The 12,430-nt window shown below is 55.8% G+C and overlaps 1 protein-coding gene across 5 annotated transcripts in view; it reads right to left on the reverse strand.

Moving 5' to 3' along the window:
* KCNC4 (potassium voltage-gated channel subfamily C member 4) overlaps window positions 1–12,430 on the reverse strand; it is a 35,996-nt gene that overhangs the window by 17,926 nt on the left and 5,640 nt on the right. For all 5 annotated transcript variants that reach the window (XM_082687478.1, XM_082687476.1, XM_082687477.1 and 2 more), the window contains exons 2-3: window positions 4,383–5,319; window positions 2,136–2,339 (exon numbers count right to left, since the gene is read on the reverse strand). In XM_082687478.1, the coding sequence (XP_082543604.1) occupies window positions 2,136–2,339; window positions 4,383–5,319 (1,141 nt within the window). The remainder of the gene's footprint in view (window positions 1–2,135; window positions 2,340–4,382; window positions 5,320–12,430) is intronic.

Genomic DNA, 12,430 nt, shown 5'->3' on the forward strand with positions numbered 1-12,430 from the left:
GGCCCTGTGGTGCAGGGAGCCCCACACTGGTTGAGGGATCTGGCCTGCCTGGGGAAGGCTCCCTGACTTTCCCTGCGTTCCAGGTCATCTGGGCTCCAGAGGACAGACCTCAGGGCCCCCCGAGCTGATTTCTGCTCTGCCACTGTCCCCAGGTAAGCTCCCCTCCAGCCACCCAAAGACCCCATAACCTCCAGCAGCCCTCTTCTCCATCCTAAGCAACCCCAGTCAGCACCAGTCCCCTTCCTCCCAGGAAGTTCTGACTGTGATCCTCAGGCAGCCGGAGTCTAACCATGGGGTCTGTGCCCATGGCTGAAGGAGCCCCGGGCTCCCCGCTCCAGCTCCTACACGGAGCCTGAATGCAGAGAAGGGAGGCACGGTCTGGCACAGGGAAAGTTGCCGAGTGCTTCCTGGGAGTTTGGCGATGCTAACTGCCACGCTTGCTTAGCAGGGCCTGTTTCCCAGCAACCCACCTGTTCCTTCTCGAAGGTCACTCTAATTGGCTGAGCTACATGCTTGTTGCCAAGAAGCAGTGTGGAGGCATCTTGAAAATAAAACAGCCGGGCCACACAGGCACCCAGAGGGATCTGGCGCTGTGTGCGATCCAGACTCTCCCGCCCATGCACACACACGTGCGACCCCGGCCCTGGGTGTGACCCACTGCAGCTTCTTCCACGCTGCCACTGAGCCCCTCACAATACCAGCAGGAAAACTGCGGTGCTCAGCACTCGGCTCAAGTCCTACATGGGAGGTGGGGATCCCTCCTGCCCCACAGGAGTACCTAGGGCCTCTGGGCCCTCTCCTTCCAGCTGCCAGAGGGCTGCTCCCGCTGCTGCCACCCAATAGGACATAAGTCCAGCAGAGCAGGAAACATACCCCTCAGGGCCTGGTGAGGGTCACAGTGCCCTGGAGATCCCATGGGGCCAGGGGCCAGGAAGGTGCCTTGCAGGCTGGGATGGGCAAGCAAGGGGACATCCTTGGAAGGACCTAGGCATCCTGGGCTAATCCCATAGCAGCCCCTGCCCCACTTCATTCAACCCAGATTTGGTCTGGAGCTTGGGGCTAGTGAGAAGTTTGGCAGGGGTGGGGGGAGCAAATTTGGCTAAAAAAGGGCAGATTAAGAAGTGGCCTGAGAACCCAGGGACAAGCTTTTTTTTGGGGGGGGGGGGACTCAAGGTTTATCCCAGAACTAAGTGTTTAGGCAGGTTATGTCACAGGAACAGGGCACAAAAGACAAAAAAAGGATCAGGAATGGGGCAGGAGCACCTGCTTTTGACACTCCTGTTCTCAGCCACTACTGGCCCTCAACCATCCTCAGTCATTTCTGACCCCCTTTTGGCAGGTGAGGAATACCCAGCTCCACCGCCTGGCTTCTGCCCTGTTTCTGCTGCAGCCTGGGGCCTGCTGGTAGAATTTCAACCTTCCCTCATGGAGAGATCACGCTACTTCCCAGAACCCTGGAGGGGTTCCTTCAGAACACACTTAAGAGGGATACACATTCCATACCTACTCCTACCCCAATCCCCACTTCTTGGTCACCTTCTGGCTCTGCCTCAAGAGGCCTGTAGAGCTGGGGGGGGACCCTCCTGGGCTCTTGGGCCCCCCACTCCCACCCCATGAGGGATGGCAGAGATAGGGCCTATGCTAGGCTCTCCGAAGACCGCATACCAGCAGCTCATTCTTACCCTGACTCCTGAATGTTGTTGGCATCTCTCGGGACTACTTACTTAGGAAATCCTAGCTGTGTTTCAGGGAGGTCTAGGGAAAGGGTGGCTGTGACCCCGGGGAGCCAGACCTCAAGGTCGCAGCAGGCACCAGAGGGAGAGGTGGTGATAAAATGAAGGGCAAAGGCAGGGACCCCTGATTTGGTATCCCCTTACCCTCTAGCACTTGTCTTCCCCGTGGGCAACTGGGGTGGGTTGTGCTGGGCTCTGTGTACCTCCAGGGGATGGCCTGAGGCCTTTGTAATCCAGGGACTGGGAGATCAGAGTACCCATCTTAAAAGCGGGGGCACGTCCAAGGCCGAGGAGATGGTGGCCAAGGCCTCAGGGGAGGAGGGGACCTCAAGTTTTGTGGGGGACACTGGGGAGACTCAGCTCCCCGGGGGCTCCCCACCTGCCCGGCCTGGGGAGCCATACCTTTCCGGACACTACCATCGGCACAGGCATAGTCCCCGGCGCTGAGCAGGAAGCAGGCGGCTGCCTTCTTGTTTTTGTCTCGGGGGCCAGAGCGTCGCAGGGCCCGGCGCTCCTCAGGGGTGGGGGCAGAGGCCAGGGGCTGGGTGAGGCCAGCTCCCTCCTCATCTGACAGCACCGCATTGGCATCACCGTTCTGCTTGGAGTCTAAAGGGGGCAGACAGAAAGGAGGCTGTGTGAGGGGCTGCCCAGGCCTTCCCCACGGGCTTGCCTGGGGTCTCAGATCCCAGACTGAGAGTGTCAATTCCCCCACCCAGGAGGGCCTGGCATCTGCCTGGGAGGGCGGGGGCCTGGGGGCAGGGTCCCTGCCTCCTTCTCAGCCTTGGCCTAGCATCTTTCCCAGGACACCGAGTTACAGATACCCGAAGCAGGAGTTCCTAAAATCTGTCTGCTGCGGGCTGCCCCAAGGGATTAGCCTGAGGCAGGTGGCAGACTGTTTCCTCCTTGGGTCTGGCTCAGGAGGACACTTGGATGAGAGAACGCCTGGCTTGCTGGGATGAGGGCTGGCATTGTCAGGGTTAAACCGAGAAAAGTGGCTTCCTCAGCCATTTCCCTGGGCCCCCTAAAGGCAGTTACTCTTGTTCACTGGGCATAGAAGGCAGAGTCGAGTGCCTGAAGGATTCAGAGCCCTCTTCTTGGGGCTCTCCTGCCTGGGGAAGACCCTGAACCGGAGATGCTCCAGTACAGCTCCCACTGCTGTGGGCTTCTAGCTCCAAACCCCTGGCCTCCGTCAGGCAGCAGCACAGGGGTGCCCTCAGCTCTGGAGAGGGGCCCGCTTGGTCTAAAGGCAGTGGCCTCGGCATCTGCCACAAATGCCCTGACCATGGCCAAACGGTTAGGGTCAGGCAAAGGCATAGCTGATGGGGCCGTGGTAAGTGTGCATCGAGGAGCTGGTGCTGGGCCTTCTCCATTCTGACACTAGGTTTCCCTCTGAGCTCTGAAGGGGTCTCGGGGTACAGCTGAAATCCCCTGGGGCACTGGCTGGGAGATTTACATTCAGGGATCAGGGAAGGAGGTACCACTTTGGTGGGGGAGAAGGGGGGAGCCTGAGGGGTCCTGTTCCATCAAGGTCTCTGGAAGACCCATGCCCCCAAATGACCCCACAGAGTGAGTAGCCCCAGCATGTACGCCGGGTCCCAACCAACAGGCCAGGTGAGAGTCTCGAGTCAGGCATCCCCCCGCAGAGGATGAGTCCCACTTTGCCCCCAGAGCTTGGCTGTAGAAGCTACTACCTTTGTCTCCTGGCCCACCCCCAGCTCCTGGGAGGGCTTGGCATCCAAGGGCTCCCCAGACTAGGAATCCCAGACCTCCCTGGGGAGCCCACCGCATATTTAATCCTCAGGTTCCCGCTCTCCATCCTAATTCGAAGTTGCTGCGGGTTAAGCCAATTTCCTTTCCCATCTCTTGACTCGGGTGGAAGCCATCTTCCCAAGGGCGGCCTTTCCCATCCTTCAAGAAGGTTCCAGGCCCTCAGGCCCTCCCCTTCCAGGATGCAGAGGCCACTTCTTCCACCCTTCCTTTTCCCCTGCCTGACTCTGTCTGGCTGTTCCCTCTTGGTTCCCTCCCATCCCATGTGAAACCCTGAGCCCAGGACTCAATCTAGTTTGTGCTGAACAGAAGGCAGCCTCCCACTGCTGTTACGTTATCACATTTATTAGGCCAAGAGACATCAGACTCCAGTGTTTGGAAAGAAATGATTCATGCGTTGATGCACCTTGGAAGAACAGCTGTCCCTGCTGTCTAGCTAATAACGACAAGGCCTGGTGCTTGTAAAGTGGCTTTTCCTTCTCAAAGCCCTCTCACATCTGTCATTTGTTTGGGTCTCATCAACGTCTTGGGAGTAGGAGATCATTCCCATTTACCAGGTGAGGACCAGAGAGGGTAAGTGACTGGCCTCAGGTCACGCAGCACAGCAGCCAAAGTGGTACTGGAATTTACAACCCCATGCACTGCCCATCACAGCCTAAATTGAGTGGGACATTCACTCCCCAAACCCCGACGTTCAGAAAGCTACTCGAACACCAGAAGATAGAGATGGGCCTCAATACTTTGCACTCTTAAAGGCAAAGTATCCTCAGGGAAGCCCAGAGTAGTAAAGCACAACCCCAAATTCCAAGGGCCTTAGTTCATCTGGGGACTCCCTGGGCCACAGGGGGAGAGGTGGCTTTCCTTCCCAACCCCCCATCTCACCTGCCCGTTTCCTCTCAACCATACCCTCTTCTGGGGCAGGGGGACTGGTGTCACTGTAGGTGCTGTCCCGGGGCGAAGTCTCCTCAGACTTGCAGTAGATGGGTGACTCAAGATGGGGCGGCCGGGGCACATGCTTCTTTCTTTTCTTAGGCAGCTTCTGCTTGGCCATGGCCAGGGAGTAGTACATGCCGAAGTTGTTGACAATGACCGGCACAGGCATGGCGATGGTGAGTACACCAGCCAGTGCACACAGCGCCCCCACCAGCATGCCTGACCAGGTCTTGGGGTACATGTCCCCATAGCCCAGCGTCGTCATGGTGACCACAGCCCACCAGAAGCCGATGGGGATGTTCTTGAAGTCGGTGTGGTCATTGCCCCGCGGGTCGGAGGGCCTGGCGCCAATGCGCTCCGCATAGTAGATCATGGTGGCGAAGATGAGCACCCCCAGCGCCAGGAAGATGATGAGCAGCAGGAACTCGTTGGTGCTGGCACGCAGGGTGTGGCCTAGCACGCGCAGGCCCACGAAGTGGCGCGTGAGCTTGAAGATGCGCAAGATACGCACGAAGCGCACGACGCGCAGGAAGCCCAGCACGTCTCGCGCTGCCTTGGAGGACAGGCCGCTCAGCCCCACCTCCAGGTAGAAGGGCAGGATGGCCACGAAGTCGATGATGTTGAGCAGGTTCTTGACGAAGTCCAGCGTGTCCGGGCAGCACACGATGCGCACCAGGAACTCCAGCGTGAACCACAGCACGCACACCCCCTCGATGTACGTCAGGATGGGCTCTGTCTCCACCTCCCGCCGAAAGTGCACGCTGGTGGTGTTCCCTACCCGGTGGATCTCGGTCACGTTGCGGTCGATGTTAAAGGCCTCGTGGGTCTCCAGGCAGAAGGTGGTGATGGAGACCAAGATGAAGAAGAGAGAGGCGAAGGCCACCACCTGCGAGGCAAGGAGGAGAGCGGGGTGGCTATCAGCGCAGGGGGAAGGGGTTGGGGGGGTTCTCTTGTGCACGGGGGTGGAGGAGGTGGGGCAGGGGTGACCAGTTGTCAGGTGGCGAGAGGCAGGATTAAGGTACACAGTAGGGGCTGAAACCCCTTCCCTAGACGGTCTCTATCCATCTGCTTGGGTGTTTTAAGGTAGTACTTCCCAATCTTTGTCCTGGTGCACAGAAGATCTCAAGATAGTCAAGTGGACGGGAACAGTAGCTGCCGGGCCCCGCCTCTTAAGCGGCCCCGCCCTTTGCCCAGCTCCGTGCTCCTGCAGTGCTGTGAAGCCTCAAAGCTTCCCAAACTGTAACCGGTATATAAACCATCTGGGAATCTTGTCAACATGTGATTCTGATTCAGGAGGTCAAGGGCAGGGCCTGTGATTCTGCTTTTCTAAGAAACTCACAAGTGAGGCTGCTGGTCCACAGACTACACTTGGAGGAACCAGACTTTAAGACAAAGCGAGGCCCAGGACCAGCAGCAGCTCGGCCTGAGAACTAGTTAGAAATGCAAATTCTCAGGCCCTGCGTAAACTTACTGAATGAGACACACTGGGCCCACATAATCTGTTTTAACAAACCTTCCAGGTAATTCTGATGCATGCTAAGCTCTGAGGTCTGCTGCATTAAGGGATATGCCCAGAGACAGGGGGCTGGTGGGAATGACCTGTGGCCTCTCTCTGCCAGCTGAGTCTTTAAGCTCCAGCCATGAACCATCCCCACCTCCTTAGGCCCCAGATACCAGTCCCCCTCCCCTGCCTCTCAGTTTAGAATGTCCCAGACAGTGAGAAGAGTCTGAAGGAAGACAGCATGCTCCACGGCAGGAGACAGAGGGAATGTGCTCAGAATAAACTGAGCTCCAACAAAAAATAAACTGCACCCATTGGGATCAGAATGTGGCAGCGGCTGGTCCGGACAGCTGCTGGGATCTCAGCTAGAACGATGACAGCAGCACTCGGCAGAGGTTTAAGTGTCCAATCATTATGAATGGAGAGGAAATGCATGTGTAATAACACCAATTAGGGAGCCTTCATCTGTTATTCACCACTGTCAGGGTACCTGTTGCCAAGGTCTACGCCCCCTGCTGCGGCTCGCCCTCCCTGAACAGAGGGCTGTAGTTCAAACAGGTGCATGAGGTAGGACTGTGGCCCCTCCACCACTTGGCAACCCCCATGCCTGCCCCGCCCTGATTTCCACCTGACTGCGGCATTGCCTCCTGTCTAATGGTGCCTCTCGGAGATGCTCTGCTCCCTGAGAGTCTGCGCTGGGAGGGAGAGAAGGCATGCCTTGCTCTTACTTCTGCTGAACACCAATGGGAGCTCCTACAAGGGAAGCTGGGAAAATGAAGCAGCAGCATCTCCCGGGCTTCTGAAGCAGGAGCGAGTCTGAGGAGAGAACTTGGGAATGCACATTCATTAGCTGTCTATTCTGTCCTGGCATGGCTGGGTACGGGTACATGTTACCGCCTTCAGTCCCCCTGGTGACCCTATGACGATGTAAGCCTCGTCATCTCACTTCACGGATGGGGAACTGAGTATCAGAGAGGTTCTGTGTTTGCCTGAGGTAACACAGCCTGGAAAGGGTGGAAACCACACTTGAACTCACCACGGTTTAACTTCAGAGGCTGTACCTTCTCTTTACAACACACTGTCTTCACCACCTCCCAGGCAGAATCTGTTCATAGACCCAGGACAGTCTTCTCTGAACCGTCAGCACTGCCCCCAGCCAACTCCCTGATGAGTGCTACTTCAACCTTAGAGATGTGTACCTTTGGATTAAGACAGACACCCATCACACACTAAGATCTCTTGTGTGTTACCCTTGAACAGGGACAAGTTGATGAGATCAGCGAGCAAGGAGAAGGGAGGTGGCAGGCCACAGATAACAATTCCCCTCCTTGAACAACTTTGCCTGGGGCTTCTCCTGTCTCCTGCTTTCCTGTAAAGGTAAATTTCAACTGCCTTTTCTGACCTCATTTTACTTCCCTGAGCAATGGGCTGGCCAGGCACTACAAGTTATGTGGGCCTTAGGCAAACGGCTCCAGCTGCGGGCTCTCCACGGCCATCCAGAGATGAATTGGTGGAGGGACCTGTCTGGTGGCGGCAGGGATGCTGGCAGCCCAGAGTCCCGGCACTGCCCACTCCCCCATCCCCAGAAGCAGAGGCGGTTGGGGTAAGGGGTGGGGCCAGCCTATCCCGGCTCTGCCAGGGAGCATGGGAAGCAGGAGCTCACTATCTCCGCTCGCTCTCTCGGAGGATAAGTTAGCCAGGAGAGTTGGCCCACGGGGGAGCTGAGCGTGAAGTTAATTAGTGATTTGGAAAAACAAGTTCAGGAAGAGCTGCCAAGGGGCTGAGCAGAGGGCACAGAGAGGGGGGAAGGGAGGGAGGCCCATGTGCCCAACTCCTTCCAAGTTCCTTCCTCCTCCCATGTTAGGGAACAACTCCCCGAATTCCCGCAGTATTCACTCACTTTTGCTGTGTTTTTAAAACACAGAACTCTTTATCTATTTACTCCTACCACTCACTTCCGCCCTTCCTGAAGGTGGGGCAGGGAAAGGGTAGCCACCCACGTGTGCCCATTTCTTAGGGCAGCAGACTCACGGGAGAGGGCAGATGACTGGCTCAGGATCGAACTGAGGCCACAGCTCCTGCCTCTCAGCTCAGAGTTCTTTCCACTTGGCCCTCTAACCAAACAAATAGGGACGGTCCACTCCTCCTTGGTGACCCCGTCATGTGACTGCTCTGGGGCTGGCAGCCGGCGCCGGGCAGGCCCCAGAAAGCCGTCCCTCCCCGAGGAGACAGACAGACCTGAGGCTAAGCCGTGACAAATGCAGGCATCTGGGCCCTGGCCACGTTGCCACCGGTTAAGTCCTGAGGTTATGGGTCCCCCTTTGGGACCCCAGTTATTCTTTTCTCCCCTAAGTTTTCCCCAAACTGCACTATGTCCTAAGTGGTGGTCCTAAACAAACTCAATCAAGGCCCTTCACCAGGCCTTCCCCTCTGGCAGTAGGGACACTGCTTTTTTTTCTCCCACTCTCTTGATTGAGGGCTTTGGGGGATAAAAAAGGGCCAAGGAAGAAGGCAGTGGCTGCAAAAATCACCCCATTTAGGCATCAAGGCCTGGAGCTGGAGCTCTCTGAGCAGCCCTTACAAGGCCATCCTGGACAGCGAGCCACAAGCACCGGCACCTCCTCCCGATCCATTGGCCCCTGCCTACAAGAGAGCTAGCGCAAGGAGCTAAGTTGCCCTGGGGTCAGATGGCCTAGCCCCCCCCCCCTGCCCGGGCCTTTGCTAGGTAAATGGTGTGCTCTGTACCTGTCTCTCTCTACAAAATGGGGACACACTAGAGCCCACCTCGTGGTGTTACTGAGGAACTAAAGGAGCTTCTAATGGCAAGTGTCTGGCACACAGTATGTGCTCAGTAAGACAATGACAGAGCCGAGGTGTGCGGGCCTCCACAGACCCCTGCCTGCAGCTTCTGACAGCGGAGTTGAATCTGAAGTGAGAAAAATCACAAAATCCCTGCTTTCTCCCCAGGGGAGGAGTGACTCACCCTGGTTCTCATAGCGGAAGCGGTCAGTTCTTTCTAAGACCTGAGGACACAGGGCGTAGATTCTGCTGGAAGACAAAACTGCTCAAGTGGAATACCGTTTGTGTGACCTGATCTGGCCAGCGGCTACTCTGTCCCTGCTGGAAGGCCAGAGGGTGCTCTCACCATCCTGGACAGGAAGTTCCTAGCAGGAAACCTAAAGGAAACTAGAGGTGTGCAGGAAAGCGCTGCTCCTTCCAGTTTCCTGCTTCCTCAGACCCCACATGGCTGGTGCTATATCTTCTTGGGGACCCGCTGATCTGGAGACCCAGGTGCTTCAGCTGGTGGATCAGCTCTCTTATCAGCCTCCTTCATCGAACTCATTCTGAGATAGCTGGTGGTGGAAATCTAAAGTCCCACACTTCTGGATCCAAGTTGGGCTCTGCTGCCGACTACCTGAGGGACCTTAGGCAAAGTTCTTAACCTCTCTGAGCCTTCAGATTTTTGCTCATAGAATGGAAACTGAGGGCGCCTGGGTGGCTCAGTGGGTTAAGCCGCTGCCTTCGGCTCAGGTCATGATCTCAGGGTCCTGGGATCGAGTCCTGCATCGGGCTCTCTGCTCGGCAGGGAGCCTGCTTCCCTCTCTCTCTCTCTGCCTGCCTCTCCGTCTACTTGTGATTTCTCTCTGTCAGATAAATAAATAAAATCTTAAAAAAAAAAAAAAAAAAAAAAAAAAAAAAAAAAAAAAAGAATGGAAACTGAGTGCCTACAATGTGCCAGACACTGTTCTGGGTGCTGGAGAACAGCAGGAAACAAAATAAATACCCCTGTACCCCTGTCCCTTAGGCCTTACATTCGAGTAGAAGGAAACTGTCAACAAATTAGTAAGCTATATCGTATGCCAGCTGCTCTAAGTGTTAGGAAGAAAAATAAGAGTCAAGGGGGTAAGGAGTATGAGGGTGAGGGAAGCATTTCAAATCGGGTGATGAGGCAAGGCCTCAGCCAAGTTGACATCTAAGCAGAGGTCTGAAGGAGTGAGAGAGGGGGTTATGTGAAGGTCCAGGAGAGCTCAAGAGTCAGAGAGAGCAGGCAGTGCAAAGGCCCTGAGGCTATAGTGTGCTTGATGTGTTGAGGGGATGAGACCAGTGCCCACCTGATGAGCTGTTTTAAGGATTAAAAGAAACGATATTTGTAAAACTCAGCACAGAGACTGGAGTGTCTCAGGAATCTGGCACAGGCTGGGTCGGGGTGGGGGGGCTAGCGGGGAGGTGACAGACACCAGTCATTGGGAACTGAATACAATCAGCGGGGGCAGGGGAGGGGAGCCCAAGGAGAAAGGGCCAAGGAGACAGATGGACAGATAAACATAAGAAGACTCATGCCCAAAACCTATATTAAGGATGAAGTGTAGGAGAAGAGAAATTTGAGAACACAGCCAAAGATGCTTGCAGACGAATATCTGTGGGGATGGAATGAGGAGTTGAAGCTTCCGGGGAAGTGAGATCCTAGTGCCCAAGCAGAGCTGCAAAGGGAGCAGGCAGCCCCTGGGGGCTCAGAGGCAGGCAAGGAGAGAGAGTCTGCCAGGCAAGGCATCTCTCTGCTGCATCTGGGCTCCTGAATGAGGGCCTGCCCTGTGAGTCCAGGCCCAGCCTACATACCCCTGCTCCTCTCCCTTCACGGGCTCCCCTAGGAGCAGACCCTGGCCCCGGGACCTCCCATTCTGCTCCAGGAGCCAGAGCCAGCCTTTACCCATGCCCACCTCCTGCCAAGCCAGCACATGGGGCTTCTCAGAGCCTCCGGGGTGCCGAGAACTGAGGAGTCCAGCCCCAGAAGGAATCCAGTCCAGCCTGGCTCACTGGCCAAGAACTTACCCAACCAAATGCAATTCCTGGCTATTGCCTATCCATATTCTGTGCTGTCCCATCTCTGCCCAGGCTAGTCCCCTGGCCAGAAAATTCACCCCTTCCCTAACTCTGCATGGTTAAGCGCTACCCACATTGGAAAACTTATTTATTTATATATTTATTTATAGCCTACCTCCTTCTAAAAATTATTTAAGGGAGCTAAGTCATTATCCTGCAGGGCCTATCCAGCTTATCTTCTGCTTCCTCAGGGAAGCTTCCCCGCCTGCCAACGCTCTCCCCCGCCTCGCCTCACCTCACACAGGACTGGGATTTATCGCTTTCTCCTCGCACCTCCTCTTGGACTTCATTTTTTAAGATGCCTGTGGCACCTCTCATGATCTTTCCTGTATTATTATTACTATTCCTCATCACCTAATTTTCCTCAGCTGCCATCTACTCCCCCTGACCTAGCTCTCTTCAGGAACAGGGACCACGTCTGACTCATCTTTATATTTATAGGGCCCAGCCTGGTGTCTGGCATGTAGTAAGTACTCAATAAATGTTTCCTGAATGCCCGGAGCCAAGGTGACTGCCTGCTTCTTCTCCTGGAGCCTGTTATGAGGAAACATGGTCAGCCCCACTAACTGGGGCTAGAGATGACAGGTATGCCCAGCAATACCTCCAAGCACGTGGGCTCTCAGACTCTGTGGCTTTCCAGGGTTGGCCAAGACCACTGCCTGATGGAGCCCTATGCCAGGGGCTGGGTCACTATCAGCAGGCTGGAAAACAAACAAAATAGAACAAAAAAACCTAGCGGGGAGCTGGGCCAAAGGTTGTGGTGGGCTGGCTGGTGCCCAGCATGTCAAGACAGCACTGTCCACGGGTGGACGCCAGGGGCCTGGGGACGCCCCCCCCCCAATTCCCCAGCCCCAATTGCCTGGCTCTGTTCCTGCCTGTTCTATCCCCATTGCCCCAAAATAGCCCAAGTTTATTTTAGCCCCTCCCCCACTTAACACCCCACCCCAAATGGTGACAAAGAGAAACACCTCATTATCCAGAGACAAGATGTTCAGAGGCAAATGTTGGTCTGTTGAGAACAGAAAAGAAAAACACAAAACAAACCCAGGAGGAGACTGGGAGGCTGCCTCAGGGCAGGGCAGCCACAGGCCTGCAGACTTGGCCTGACACCCCTCCTGCTCCCGGGAAGGCGCATGCTGGCACTCACTCCCTGGGGAAGACAGGGCAGCCAGCCTCCCAGGTTTGGCTTCCTGGCTCTCCCGAGCCCAGCGGGCTTGGATCCAGAGGGTCCTGCCCACCGACCGGCTAGTCCCAGGCAATGTCTGGGCCAGAGAGGCAGGGGGTCTTCTGAAGGAAGGAGCAGGAACAGAGCTCTGCATTTCTTTCCAAGAAGCCCTGTTTTATTCCCCTGCCTGGTCCAGGGGACACCTAGTCTCCTCTGGGAACTAAGTTCCCTTTCTTTTTGTTGAAGTCCCACAGTGAGAAAAAAAAATAGAGAGCAAGATCAGAGGCAAGCAATTCTAAGGAGTGAGGGGATGGGAGCTTTAGTCTGGAGGGAGAAGTAAGGGGACAGGTGAGAGGAGAGAAGGCCCCCTTCTGGGGCCCCCAAAAGACAGAGGCCTCCTGCAGATGTGGTACAAACACAGACATGGGTTCACTAGATCTGGGTTTGGAG

Source organism: Mustela nivalis (assembly GCF_964662115.1).
Source record: "Mustela nivalis genome assembly, chromosome: 10".
In the NCBI taxonomy this organism is placed as follows: domain Eukaryota; kingdom Metazoa; phylum Chordata; class Mammalia; order Carnivora; family Mustelidae; genus Mustela; species Mustela nivalis.